This window comes from Delphinus delphis, chromosome 18, assembly GCF_949987515.2.
Source record: "Delphinus delphis chromosome 18, mDelDel1.2, whole genome shotgun sequence".
Lineage (NCBI taxonomy): Eukaryota > Metazoa > Chordata > Mammalia > Artiodactyla > Delphinidae > Delphinus > Delphinus delphis.
The window spans coordinates 50,289,451-50,305,147 of NC_082700.1; the positions used below are offsets into that span (position 1 = coordinate 50,289,451).

The following is a 15,697-nucleotide window of genomic DNA, read 5'->3' on the forward strand; positions in this document are numbered from 1 at the left end:
TTTGACTAAAGCATTTTAACTTATTCAGTAGTAATAACAGTAAAAATCAAAGATTGTTGAGTATTTATAACATACACTAAAATATAAACATTTTTAAAAAGTTGAAGTATTTGTTTTATTTAAATCACAAATAATATAATTCTCATACCACACTTTGGCAAAACTATTCTATATTACTAGTTCAGATACCACTTCCTTAAGGTGACCTTCCCTTTCACCCTATACTAACTTAAGTCTTTTGGTTAAGCATACCTCAAAAACTCCCATTGTTAGTATTTAGCATACTTGAAAAAGATATGTATATACAGAAATAGTATTTACTATTATTAACAGTATTAGCTGACATGTCTTGAGCCCTTACATGTGCCAGGCTCTGTTCTAAGCATTTCATAAGCATTATCTCCTATAACCTTGTAAGAACCATAGGAAGCAGGTATTATCATTAGCTCCCTTTTACGGGTGGAAAAAAAAATGAAAAGTTAAGAAAAGCTCTGAAAAGTTACGTAATTTAAGCTAGTTAGCCAAATAAAAAGTGGCCATGCCAGGGTCTGAGTCTATATCCATAACCATTAGACCACAGATCTCTAACACTTAAGTTCTGTAATGTCCAACTGTCTCTCAGAGCCTCAAAGGGAAAGGGATCATGTCTAGTCTGGTCCACCAATCCCTGACATATTGTTAGTTCTCAATAACTATATGCTGAATAAATGCACAAGTTTCCATAAGCCTTAGCCAAGAGGATTTTAGCAAGCAATAGTTACATTGAATATTATTTTTAAACTATACATGAGCCCACCTCCAAATTTTGATTCACTCTGACAGGTGAGGCCAATTGAGACTCTAGATATTACCACATTAAACCATCTCATGAGTCACCTGAGCACAGTTCAAATTAATAATGGACAGTTATAAACGTTTGATATATGTCATTTCCCCCGCATGAGACAATCACCTAAGCCTCTAATCAGAAACTTCGTTAATTCTGAATTCCTTTTTACAGAGAAATTTATAGGCTTTTACATATTTACTTCATACAAAATCCTTCCAAGTGCGTTGCCACAATCATTATACTCATTTCTAAATGCTAGAAAGAAAATATAACAACCAAATATGACAAGTTTTTGAGATTACAGTTTATAAATATAAAACCCTTTATTTGGCTAGTTCTATCCCTCATATCCACTACTTGTAGTTATCAGTCACTCAGTCACTTAACAAGTAATTCCTGAGACCCGACCATGCACCAGACACTGTGCTGGGCACTGGGGATATAATAGTAAATAAGACAGAGAGAGCTTTTCTCTAACTACCTAACAATAGGAGGAGATAAACAATCCATCAGTTATAAATTCGCTAGTTATGAAAATCATGTCCCCAGGGTACCACCAGGAACATGTCACAGGAGCGTCTAACCGAGCCTAGGGAGAGCTTTCCAGAGAAAGTAACAGCTAAGGTAGAGCTGCCCTAGTCAAGCCCCATGATTAGCTCTGCAGGAAGCCAGTGACACTGTTCCCAGCAATAAGGCAGGAAGGAAGAACAAAACACTGTACTTAGAAAGGAATGTGAAAAATGTAGAGAAAGCGTGCTACAAATGTTAATTTTCTAGATATATCTTTGTAATACATAAAGTCTAGTATAGGACTTTCTGTGCATAAAAGTGAAACGGTGTTTAAATTAACTTACTTGAACTATCAGAGTAAATGGCATCTTTTCCAAACATGTATAGCTCTCCATCTTTAGAAATAACAGAACTACTTCCATTATTGCAGGCTGTATACACCACAATCTTCCCTTCCATCTTAATTATCTTTTTAGGTTTATAAGGTTTTGATTGCCGTCTGCTCTTAGCTTAAAAAAAAATAATAATTTAAGGCATCTATGTACAAATAAAAATAATGATTTGTATATAAAGCCCAAGGAAAAACATATCATCTTCACTTATCATACACTTTATTTATTTATTTTCACAAAGGCCTGGGCTTCCCAACATGTCAATTAAATGAGTCAATCTGAAAGCCTCATCTCATTAAGTGTCTATTAGGCTGTTGCTATCAGATCCTCTTCTTTGTAGTACACTGAAATTCCCAATAAGAAACACCAATTTTCTACCAAACTTCTGGGGAGCCCAATCTCTAGATTAGCACTTATATTATCAATACCATTCCATTATCTCATATATATATATATTATATTTATATAAAATATAAATATATATATAATAAATATATATATAATTTTTTTAAATCCCTTTACTCTCAAACTCTATTGCACATGTATTCCTCCAATAGATCCTGGAAAGAAAAATCAGTTCCTCATTCATTCAACACATATTTATTAAGCAGCTACACCTAGTCAGAGATTGAAAGGAAATATGCATATGGAGGGAGAGCAAACAAATTTAAACGTAGATGATTTAAGCAGCCTCTGCTCTCAAAAACTAAATCCCTGAATTGAGCAAAAGATGGGAAATGCCAATCTTTTGTTCCCTTAGTCAATCCCAGTTTCTGCATGCCCTTCTGATTAAAAACATATTGCTGTGTTGGGTACAATTCTGGGATTAAAATACCACTATAACTTTTCTTATAACATGATCTATATACTTATATACAACAACTAAGTCATCTGGTGCTTAAGCAAAGGAAGAATGATGTCCTCCAAACGCTAGAAGGAAAAACTGGCTGGGCTGAAGTTTCTGAGGTATGGTAATACACTTCATGGTTATTTGAAGGGATTTTTTTCAGGATAACATTTATTTACACATGATTTCTACATTAGATGTTGACTTCAAACCTAATCCTCATAAGATGCTACCCCAACTACTACAATGTATAATGTACAAGAGAAGTTACAAAAACAGAAAAATGACCCTTTGAGGAAAACTGAACAGAAGCATAGGAAAGCTAAGAGATAAACAATAAAAATCCTTTAATTTTTCATTGCTTAGGAATTTTATCACAATGAAATAACACCAAGAACAGTGTTTCATAACTGACACTATTATACAATTTACATAAGGTTTACCTCACTGTGAAATATATACTCTTTGCAAAATTTCCAATATATTACTTCTAAAATATTCTTTCTAAAATAATATATTGGAATAAATTTTTAAAAATAACACCAATTGACAAAACAGATAAATAGCCATGTATGTAATGCATAAGGCATATAAAAATTCATGAATATGAACTCTAGTATGAAATCAGCAATCATAGTTCTTTAATGAACAGTACACCACAACCATTAACTGAATATTCCTCAATATAAAATCTTCTATTAACTTGGGAAGGTTAGTGCTGTTGAAATTGATATATCTTATGTTAATAAATTCCACAGTATTTTTACTGAATAGTCCACTCACTTGACTCTCCATCTTCTCCTTTACTAGCAGATCCTGTAAAGAATATGCTTCCATCTTCTGCAACTAACAGGGCATGAGAGCCATCATGTCCAACTGAGAAGTGCACAATCTTTGGGGATTTCGTAATTGGTAGCTCAACCCATTTTCCTGCTGAAGGACCCCCTTGTTTGATTCCGAGACTCTGGTATTTGCCAGTGTAATATATCTTAACACATTAAAAAAAAAAAAAAGGAATTATAGTGCCTTTTGAAGTAGTGCACCAGGTTTCACATGAGAGAAAAAAACCTCCATACTTTATTGAAAATAAAAATAACAAGAACTCAAACTCTTTCTTTACTACTATTCAACTTCTGAGAGCTGAACAGGAGAGAAATAGGCATATTTTTCCAAAAATATACCGTTCACAATAGTTTTTTCATATCTACTCAGGATACTTATCATCTTTCATAAGTATCCTGAATAGGTATGAATAAATACATGCCATAAATATACTCCAAACGTACAACAGAAGGAAATTCATAAAACTGTCAATTCATTTCCCAAAAATGGCTTACATACAAACATACTGTATATGCCTCATAATTTTAATTTTCAGCATTCTTTTAATTACCTTACTTTATCCTCACACCCACCAGATAAGAAAAAAATCTTCCATCTCTATAAATAGATGTCTACAATCTATAACTTAATTGTACGTGCTCCTACTTCCCCACCTCGTAGTCTATATGTGTCTGCACATTTACAAAAATTGGCAAGGGATGACCTATTCAAAATAAACCCGAATGTGAATTCACCCCAGCTCAAGAAATTACACAAAGAGCTCCATAATTAAAGTAAATATCTGTAAAAAGGTTAAATTTTATAAAGTTTATGAAGTTTTATACTCAAATGTTACAATTTTCTTTTATATTATTTCAACATAAAATTTTACTATATAAAAAAATTTTAATCAAACTTTAAAATACGATTATGTTTAAACATGTGAACTATGTAAGCTAATCAACTGATTATACCAACTATCTCTTAAAGCAGATAATGTAATTTTTAATCCTAAAAGAATAATTTACCTTTCCATTTGCTGTTTTCATTAGTGCAAACTCTCGTCCTGCACCAAGAATTGCTGACTCCTCATCAAATCCAGTACCTGATAATACAACAAGACTTAATAAATACTGTTACATTTTTAATATGAATAATTTCAAGCAAAAAATAAATAAATAAAAATAATTTCAAGCACAACTTGTGTTAGTTTGAGTGATGAAAAAGTCAATTCAATTAGTATCACTCAAAAACAAGGATGACAGGGTATGTCATATGCCTCAATTTAAAAAAATATTAACAGTAGCCACACTACTCCAAGGAAAGATAAAGTTACCATAAGCTCCTTAATTTGTTTCAAATTAGTGCCAAATTATTTTTTTAATGTTAAAAAATTGTTTAAATCAATGTCAGCCATATTTCTTGAATTAATGAATGAACTAATTTTCATTGGGCATCTATTAGCTATCAGGCATTATAGAATGCATGAGCCTTTTCCTATTTGATCCTCACAACTATACTGCTTGGCTTACAAATGAGCAAATATATAAAGCTTGGTGAAGTAAGTCCTGACATGAAGCGTCTGGGCTTGAACAATGCCATTCAGATATCTGAATTAAGGTATTTCAGATTCCCTCTTCCAAGCTTTTTTCTATAGGAGAACATTTCATGTAGCTAATCCATGAATTTGAATACATATGTGTGCACATACACACAAAAACCCTTATGCACATTTTCAAATTGTGAAACTATGAGTAAATAATCATATATAGCACATTTTATGAGTTTGTCCAATTATACAAACTACTAATGAGCTTATGGGATTGTGAAACCCAAAAACTATGAGTTCAATACAATATTTTTCTATGGAAAAACAAAAATACTACACAAATGCAAAGTAAATCACTAATGAAGTTTAATAAATTTAATAACAGTCAAAAAAGTTGGGTCTTGCAAGGAATCCCACAAGTTAATAAATGGAATTATTAAACCAGGAACAGTACGGCATACCAAAATTGAGACCCTCATGGAAACTAGTAATCCTAACTACTACTATGACACTGCAAGAGTAAGTATACTAAGTCCAAGAAATATTCTGTGGACGTCTGCATTTCTGTATCCAAATGAAAGATTCTTAAATCAAACGTTAGGCCAATTACCATTTTCACAATCCACGGGACCATTCTATGACTATCCTGAAAGCCTGTTCAAATAAAGATCAAAGGCTTCAAGTTACTCCTAGTTATTTGTACATATTAATTCGTTAAGTGTGCTTCATAGTAACAGACAGCAAAACAGCTACCTAATACAAGCTACAATGTTGAAAACACAATGTTAGTTTTCTAAAGAATAAAGAATCTGATAATTAAAATGTAGGAGAAAGGTTTTTTTGACCATCTTACTTATAATATGCAAGTCCTTTTCCAGATCAAATAGTGAGATACCACAGGCATGCAAGCATTTTCTGGCCAGCTTAAGTTGTAATTCTTGTTGTAGCACAGGCTCAGTGCTTGTGGCAAATATTCTGACAACAAAGCCATCCTAAGAGAAATAAAACATCCACGGTATTTTGTTACATGAATTGATCTTCTAAGGCTCTACTTTCCATCTAATAAAAATCAAATAATTTACGAGAAAAAGATTCCATTTATACCAGCTTCTCATGACTCAGAATACTTACATCTCTGGAAGCAGCTATCTGATTAATATATTCTCCATCAGTGAATAAAATATTTTGACTTTCAGTGTGGCAATCTGTGCAAGAGGAAGAAACAGCAATTACATTACAATATAAATAAACACCTCACAAAATGACTTTACTCCTCTGTTGAAGTCAGAATGAGAGTTCTCCACACAATAAAGGTAATTTAAACTCAAAGGGAGACTGTGCTTTTTAATAAAGAGTTACAAATTAGCAGAAACTAAACAATCCAACTAATAATACGCATTACATTTTGTGCTTACATTTATAAATCTTCCATAATCAAGGACCTGAGAGCCCACCTAATTTCAAAATGAACTAGTATTAGATACAGTCTGATAATAAACATGCACCACAATGAACAAACTATAATGTGGTTATAATCAATTCAATACAATCCATGCGAGGTAGGCAACACTCTACCTTCAGACATACATCACAGTCATTAGTGTCACAGAAAAATACAGATAGACCTAAAACTTCTGCATTTGAGGTCTATGGTGTCCAACTACAGATATCCCTTGCTTTATAATATAGAACTGGCTGTACCGTTTCCACTTAGGTTTAACGCTTATTCCCAGTATTTATTAGCATTTAGCATGCTATACACTTTTTAAATGTTCATCCTTCACAGAACAAATCTATGGTTATGTGTTTCTTTTTGTCTGAAAGTTTTCATATATTTTGGCTGAAATGCCATATTTCATCAATACTGTATATATCTCTGTGGAACAGTGCACTATATACTTTGATCAAAATAATGCACAAGTGTAATTGCAACAAGGGATACCAGTATTACAGAAGGACCGGTGGGACAGTGTGTTAGTGATTGCTACTAAATAACATGAAACTACAAGCAACTCAATATCTAAGTATAAACTGTATCCTTTTGGAAAAACAAATGTTCAGCAAGCAAGTCTAAAAGCACACGCATTTCCCAAAATAACTGCAGAGAACTAGGATGAATCTCTCCATTAATTACAATACCAAAAAATAATATTTCATTTCTATTTGCACCTGAATCAGCAAAACATAAAATTCTGGTTTTGGAATGCAGGAATGGAGCCCACCCAAATAAGCTGAGTTACTCTATATCTTTGCCCAGGAGCTTCATACTAGCATACTTCCTTATCATAAATACGCAAAACACAGGCAGACCCTTACCAAATAGAGAATTCAGTGATCACAAACTGGAAATAGAAACTGGGAGACAAGGCCCACTGGTAGCCCAAGAGACTTGGTAATCAAAGAGAGGAGAAATCGAAAGAAAGAGTTCCTAGTCCACTGTACAGAATACAAAGAGGCGCAAGAAAGATGCTTCTCAAGCTCTAAGCTGTAAGATTTTAAACTAAAAAGCAAAGAAGAAAAACTCATTATAATTTCAGATAAACGCAGGGGTGAGGAGTGAAGCGGCGCAAGAAGAGTAGCAAAAACCCTCATGATCTGAGGCAACCTGTCACCAGACACGAAGAGTAAACGACACAGGGATACAATATAAAAGGTATGCCAACATATCAAGGCTAAATGACAACAGGGGAAAAAAAGTATGTTTTCAGCTCATCAGTGCTGGGTTGAAAATAACTTATTTATAAACTAGTCTATAAGACAAGTTGGAACATGAAGCTCAAGGAATTACCAGATTTCTGTCAATCGTAAACGTGGTATTCATTACCATCTATAAACCTGACAGTTCACTTCTGCTCCTTCTTGATGGGAAAGCTAGAGAGCAGAGTTGCCCCTAGCTAGGGAAAAAAGGACTATTAAAGAAACTGCCTCCCAGGTCAAAGAAAAGGAAAAATGACAACAGGCTTCTTCAGGCTTGAAGGCAAGTCTTCCTGCTGCGTGACTTCAAAAAGATTTTTCTCTTTATCCTTTCTGTATCCTTCATGTAACGTTATAAGACAGCATCTTCGGGAAAATATCAAGATACACAACGTGGGACTATCTCCCCCAGTCTGGTTCCTTCTTCACCATGAATATGGTACAAATTTGTGAAACACAGAAAGCCACATTTGTATTGTTAAAAGGTGCATTTCATATGTTAAATGAAGTAGAGGGATTTAAACTGAAACATTAACAAGTCATTTTTTACCATGATGGAATAAATAAAAGGGCTGTAAGTAGACCATTTTCAAATGGTCTTTCTCAGTCACAATCTCTGTTGAATGATCAGGGTTTTTCAGAAGTAAACCCTTTACATTAGTATTCATCTGTTGGGCAGGGAGTCACGGAAGGATTAACAATTTTTCTTCCAAGACATCCTAAAATGACTTGCACAAAGACAGGGCGATAGGGATGCCCATTGCAGTGAAATTTATTATACATTGCAAAAAATTAGATGGGACCTCCATTTCAAACATTAATCAATGGAATATATTTTATAACATTAAAATGATGTTACAGAAGACTAGTTAATGGCCTGGAAATATATTCAGAATATTAAGTGAAAGGGGTAGCTTAAAAAAGCAATATGTAGCATACAATCACTTTTGTACAAGTATGTACATAACATACACAGGAAAAAGACAGGAAGGATATTCACTGATATGTTGGTAGTGTTTATAGATAGGAAGTGGGGTTACAATTAATTTTTATTTTGTTTTGCTTATATAATAGTTGTACAATAAATATGATTACTTTTAATATATGGGGGTACATGTTAATATTTCAAAATATTTTTATTATTATTATTGTTATTATCATAATCATCAGCATCATCGTTAGGACCAGAGACATGGCCTGGGACTTGTGATGATTAAAAAACAAATAAACAAACAAACAAATAAAACCCTGTAGACATATCTGAAAACAGTTATTTACAAAATGGCTTTAATAAGTTATCTGTTTTCCAAAGTAGCTTTATTTATGAAACACACATGAAATGTGACATTTACCTTAACATGGCATCAGGTACACTAATTTAGATATATGTAGACAAAGTAATATTCAAATAAATGTTTGATGAAGTTATAAAAATATCTTAAAAATTAACAAGCAGCCAGGGAGCAATTATCCTTTTCAATGTGTTCTTCAGAAGTTCTCAGTCATTTTCAGATGGCTATGCGCCTTGAAGTAATATTGCTGCTTACCATGAAATTGTTGGTAGACACATTAAACATTCAAGATTTTAGTATAAACAAGCTCCTTTAGAATGTATTAAAGATATAAGCAAATTCAAATACCTTACAATGGAGAATATACTATGCATTTGCCCGGTGTTCCATAAAATTTAAGATTCACTGCCTAAGAAGTTAGACAGCACAGTGATCTGAAGGATAAATACATATGTACAACCTCAAAATTAAAGCAAAATGAATTCTGTCCAAAATGGCTTATCAGGGTATTATTAAAAAGTATAAATGATAGAATTTTTAAAATCCCTGACCCACCCTAAAATCTGTCTCTGAAAACACTTTAAAATAAAGAGGAAAACCCAAAGTACACTGTTGGTAAAGTCAAAATAAACAGAAGGTTCTTTACATCAAGGTTATTTGAGAGCCAGAGTCGTGGATTTATTAAGAGCAACAAAGCAACATCTCCCCACTAATTGAGGAGTTGAAGCAGTCATGGTGGGGTAAGGGTGGGGGGGCAGTCAGGCTACAGAATTTGGGCAAGAATTTGAAAACAAGTATTAAAACACTTCATACTATATTTATGGTATCTGTTTTTCTCAGATGCATTAATTTTATATAGACTATAAAATGCTTTGCATGTCAAGATTTCTTTAACCCATTTGTAAGCAAGCACTATTCCTTGCTAACCATTCTTTATATGTCTCAGTGGCCTAACATGCACATCTCTTAAAATCACCTGTGAAGAAAACAGATGACTAGTTGAGTAACATACCTGGTAACATTACAGTACCATCCTGTTCCAGTGTTTCAGGGCTTATTCTTATGGCTGTCATGCTGTGGTTATTCATATCTCTATACAATAAATAACCCTGATAACAACAAAAAATTTTGCTATGTTATATGTTAAAATATTTTTTCATTAACCACTTAGTAGAAAAAGTAGCCATAGAGGTCTGTATTACCGTTTTTTGAGGTACAATAATACATCAATATTGATGTCTAAAATACACTAAAGATTTAAAACAGAAGAACCTGAGTATATTGATACTTTAATAAGAGGAGGTATTATACACCACTGAGTATCAATTTAACCTATTAATTCTCACACCACACAAGACAGTAAAAACATTTTGGTTATTTTGGTCAAAATTATCATATCACTTGCCAAGTAAATAATAGAAATGACTGCTGTTTCCTTCACAAATATTTAGGTTAATATTTAAAAATCAGTAGTGGTTTTAGATAGAAAGATATGTCACTGAACATATTTCTGTAAATGTATTTCCCGTGTTATTATTTGTTAGACAAAATACAGCAGTGGCAAATAAAAATTTGATATTTTAAACCAGGTTATGTTTTAACAGACAATTACTGAGTAATTAATTTGATATTTAAAATTTAATTTCAAAATCTCCCCAAAAGTTGAGTAAGATTATTTTTCATGTAACAATAATTTTTTTAATTTTCAGAATGCTTTCAAATATCTTTTTTCATCTGATGCTGACAACAAACTTTGAGCTAGGCAAGACAGGAGTGCAGGGACATCTTTATTCTATATGCTGCCACAAGGAAACTTGGGCTTCACTTCTCAGGAAAGGATAGTATAGAAATAAACACTTCTGGCCCTCTGACCATCATTCATTTGCTTCATCATTCGTTTGCTTCATGCATCCAACTGCTGACACGCATTTGGCCACGTCAGTCAGGTGATGAGATCACGCATTAAGAGAGCAATATGGGCCTAGCTCTTTTCTCTCATTGGTGATACTCTGCATGATCCTCCATGCAGGCAGCTATCTACTGGGCAGGCCACACACTGTTCCCTGGAGTGGACTGATCTAGACTTAGAATGAAGGAATTTGTGGTAAAAAGCTCTAATTTGGCTTTGGGTCACAGTTACATTCCTAATTCAGATTTGTAAATGATAAAGGTGGTCTCTGATTCTTAACTAGAGGCTCTCTTAAACAAGAACTCCAACAGAAGACATACTTGTTCCCATTTTACAGCTAAATCACACAGGATCAAATAAATTAGCTGAGTTGTCCACAGTTGTCCACACAGCTAGTAAGAAGCAGGGCCAGACCTAAAAGTAAATCTCTCATAAATTCTAAGTCAATGTTCTTTATACTATACCATACCATTGTTATAGTCATATTATTAAAAAATATGCTCTATCTGTTTAAATAGAAGTGATATTATTTATTGATTAAACAAATATGGACCACATATTTTAAAAGATAAGAAAGAAAAGTTTGGTTTATTGTGGATATTCTCCTACCTGAGCATACCCTAACCAAGACTTTTTTTCTTTTCTGTTTCTGATGCGAGATGTAGAATTATATATATGGCCCTGTGAAACAACAAAAGTTAGTTCTATCAACAATTTTGTAATTAATAATCAGTGAAAAATAACATAAATGGATGAATGACATTTAATATGTATGTTCCATTTTGATTTTCAAAGAAATAATATTACATCAAAATTAGATGGTGCTCTAAAAATAAAGCAAGAAGCAAACAGAACACAATTCAGTATTAGACATAACTTCCACTATGATTAAGAGCTGTAAGGAATCACCTACCCTAACTGTTCCACTGTATCCAGAGCCTATTTTGTATAATCCGTCTTTGCATAACAGATAAAGAAAAAATCCATCATTCTGAAGTAGACATTGATCATCTTCATCAACAGATATTTCTTTTAATGGCCACTTGTGCATTAAAGCTGCTTTCTTAATGCCATTGCTAAACCAGTCCTGAATTTGAATTTTTCCCACCAACACTGCCTGTACACTTCTCTGTAGTGAATTTAGTATCATTGGCACCTAGTCAAGAGAAGAAAAACACAAAAAGACATTTTTAAATGTCTCAAACACAAAACAGACAAGATAAAGATACTTTATTAATATATCATCATTTATAAGAAAAAACTTATTCAGAATGATCATGTTTAGCTTGTCAGCAAAAAGTACCAACTAGAAAATCTATAAGAAACAATTCTCAAGCAAGACAAAATAAAAATGTAAATCCAAAGAATATTAATTTGTATTTGTGACCAAAAACACTGAAATATGCATCTTTCTCCAAAACACCAGGCAACCAGTACTACGTATGATTTTAAGTTTCATAAAATAAAACATACTAGATTAGTAAAAAGTATGAATACTGACATACATTTTTTGTATTAGACTGCACTCAAGCCAAAATGATATCTTTGGTATGATAATGTATATCCATTAATATACTTCATGATAATGAAGTGCAAAATTAAGCATAAGAGAAATACGGCTGCTTCTACAGATGAAACAAAATTTCCAGTATTTCTCTTCTACTTTGCTTCTTTATTACATCTAATACCCATTAACATCAACAATTTTCCATGATACAAAAATTTAACTGTATGAATTGTGTATTCATTCAACATTCATTTAACCAATATTTATCAAATATCTATTGTTTGTTGTAAATGAGTCCTCAAAAGTTACCAGCATGGGACCACTACTCGGCCACCAGAGAAAACTCCCTGGCTCCTCATTTTTTGCCTCTCTTTCACTGCCCAAGGATGGCTGCCACACATCTGACTACAGGGCAAGACCCTGGGGCACTGTACTAGCCCCAGTTCTCCAGCTGCACTGTCCAATATGGCAGCCACTAGCCACATGTGACTACTGAGCTCCTGAAATGGGGTTGGTGTGACTTAAGATGTGCTGGAAATATAAAATACACACTGGATTTTGAAAACTTAGTATTAAAAACAAGAGTATAAATTTTCTTAATAATTTTATATTGATTACATGTTGAAATTATTTTCTGGATATATTGAGAAAAATCCATTATTAAAATTAACTTCATCTGTTTCTATCTTTTTAATATGGCTAATAGAAACACTTAAATTACATACGTGGGTTACATTATATTACTATTGGACAGTACTGTTCTAGAGGGTAGAGATTTCAGAGGGATAACTAACCCACTGTTCACAGGTATGTTCTCTTCCCCTTCGAGTTCTAAGGCCTCTGACCCAATCAAAATATGGAACTCTTACTTTTATAAAACTTTTATTTATGTATATGGTTGGATACTACAAATTCTCTCCCTAGAAGAAACTACGTTAAACTTAAAACTATTTTATCTAGAATCAATATCCTTATATAATATGTCAAAGCTTCACTTTCAGTTTTTTTGTTTTTGTTTCAGATACTTTCTATTGGGTCTATTATGAAAGATGATGCTCCTCCTCTCTTCCCAAATCCTCAGAATTGAGCTGTACAATAATTTCTGGTTAAACCAGTAGTCAGAGGTCATTTCACTATGTCTGTGTGATCATGGTTCAGAACTGAGCCAATTGTATTACATACTACATTTCCCTTATATAATTTTTCTTTTTCTTCATCGAGTCAACAATTGCCCTATTTTTGCGTTTGCTAAGTTTTTTCTATACCTACCCCTAAGTGCTCCTCATACTCCTCTCAATAGAGTCAAACACATCATTTCTACTTTTTCCCCTTGGCAACATCCCTCAAGAGGCCCTGCTCCAGTCTAGACTAAGGACAAGGGCAGGCACAGAGGTTAAAAATGTTCCATGCCTTGCATGTTCAAAAGCATCTTTATCTTCCCTCAAACATGACTGACAATTGAGCTAGATATAGTGACATCATTTTCGCTCAGAACTTTGAAGGCACTGTTTGTTATTTTCTATGCCAATGTTGCTTTTGAGCAGTCCAATGGCATTCTGCCTAATCTTTGGTATATAACCTGTCCTTGCACTCTGGAACATTATTTTCCCTTTATTGTCTGTTATGATTTTGCAACGTTATACCTGGTGTGAGTCTTTTGCCGTTCATAGTGTTGGGCACTGAGGGTGTGTTCTGTCAATCTGAAAATGAGTATCTTTGGTGGATGGGAATTTTCCTTATAAAGCTTAGGTAATTTCCTCCTCTCTGCTTGAATACCTATTAGATATTGGATTTTCTGGAAGGATGCGCTAATTTTACTTTATGTCACCTATTTTCTTTCTCTCTCTTTTTTCTATTGTCTGGGGACCTCTTTAATCTGAACTTCTAACGCTTCTACTGATTTTCATGCTGCTATCTTATTTTTTTTATCTTGTAAAAACTCTTTGTTCTGAGGATTTTTTTAAATACTGCTGTTTAATGTAAATAATCATTTTCTCATCCCTCTTCAAAATACTAATTACAGTTTTCTTAGAGCTTTTCTGTTCCCTATACTCTTTTCATCAACGTTTCTTTTATTATTACTATTTTTACTGATTTGGGGGATTCTGTCTTTCATGTTAGTCTAGTGATACTTGGCTGTGCACTTATTTTTAAAGAGTAAGCGACTAAAAATCTGATAGGAAGCTGCTATGAATGGATAGGGTGTGAAAGATAGTGCGCTCACCTCAAAATGATCATACTAAGTTTAGCAGTTTCATTGGAGGATCTCCCAGACACCCCCCTGCCCCCGCCAAATGTCCACATCTATACGTCTTTTCTCACTTTTTCTCCAAAGAAGGATCTGCCAGTCTTTTTCCTAGAAGCTATAAGCCTCACCCCCAGTGTACTGGGAACTCAGTGAGGATTAAGAAATTTCATCATCGGGCATTCCCTGGTGGCGCAGTGGTTGAGAGTCCGCCTGCCGATGCAGGGGACACGGGTTCATGCCCCAGTCCGGGAAGATCCCACATGCCATGGAGCGGCTAGGCCCATGAGCCATGGCCACTGAGCCTGCACGTCCGGAGCCTGTGCTCCACAATGGGAGAGGCCACAACAGTGAGAGGCCCGCGTACCACAAAAAAAAAAAAAAAAAAAGAAAAGAAATTTCATCATCAATATGGAGACTTTCACTTAATCTCCATCTTCAGCCTGGCTCCTCAATTTCACTCTCAACTGTGCCTGGTTTCCCCTGGCCTCTCTGGCTCAATTTCTTTAGACAGCAAACCTAACTCTTAGGGGTATGAGAGAAGGACAGCTGACTGGCTGGGAAGCGTAGAGGAAGGGCTTTGGGGTTCTCGAGCTTTCATTACACAGACTTCCAATCAATTTTTAGCTCTTCCCCTCACCACCACTTTCCAGGTATTTATTACTTCCAATTCTAAATCCTATCTATAGTTTTATGTGAAAATCAACTTTCTATGGGCACTAGCCTCTTGAGAAGCTTAAGTTTAAGCTCTCCCCAATATTTGTCTTCTAAAAATGTGTCCCATTCTTAAAAGTTTATACTTTAAAAAAATCCTTTATTATAATCTTAGTATAAACTGCAGGGATGGAGGGGAGAGCAGAAACTAAAGTGTCTTCAACATGGCTCTGTTTCTCTCATGCTTTCTAACAGGGTATTAAAGTTTTAAGAAAACCCAGTGCTACAATCAGAAGTCTCAGATATACCCCTTTTCCTATCCTATTGATTTTCTCTCACCGACACTGTGGCAGGACCTAGAGAATTTATTCTGATAAACCAGACTTCCTTAAACTGAGGATACCAAGTCATTCACCAATTCTGGAAAATCTTAGCCATTATTTCAAA

The 15,697-nt window shown here is 34.1% G+C and overlaps 1 protein-coding gene across 8 annotated transcripts in view; it reads right to left on the bottom strand.

Annotated features, from left to right (window-relative positions):
- Window positions 1-15,697, bottom strand: part of MYCBP2 (MYC binding protein 2) — a 271,984-nt gene that overhangs the window by 200,224 nt on the left and 56,063 nt on the right. For 7 of the 8 annotated variants that reach the window (XM_059995652.1, XM_059995649.1, XM_059995651.1 and 4 more), the window contains exons 6-13: window positions 11,758-12,000; window positions 11,454-11,525; window positions 9,948-10,044; window positions 6,081-6,154; window positions 5,803-5,941; window positions 4,429-4,505; window positions 3,362-3,566; window positions 1,684-1,848 (exon numbers count right to left, since the gene is read on the bottom strand). In XM_059995652.1, coding sequence (XP_059851635.1) covers window positions 1,684-1,848; window positions 3,362-3,566; window positions 4,429-4,505; window positions 5,803-5,941; window positions 6,081-6,154; window positions 9,948-10,044; window positions 11,454-11,525; window positions 11,758-12,000 — 1,072 coding nt within the window. The remainder of the gene's footprint in view (window positions 1-1,683; window positions 1,849-3,361; window positions 3,567-4,428; window positions 4,506-5,802; window positions 5,942-6,080; window positions 6,155-9,947; window positions 10,045-11,453; window positions 11,526-11,757; window positions 12,001-15,697) is intronic. The other variant, XM_059995647.1, reaches the window with a different exon arrangement.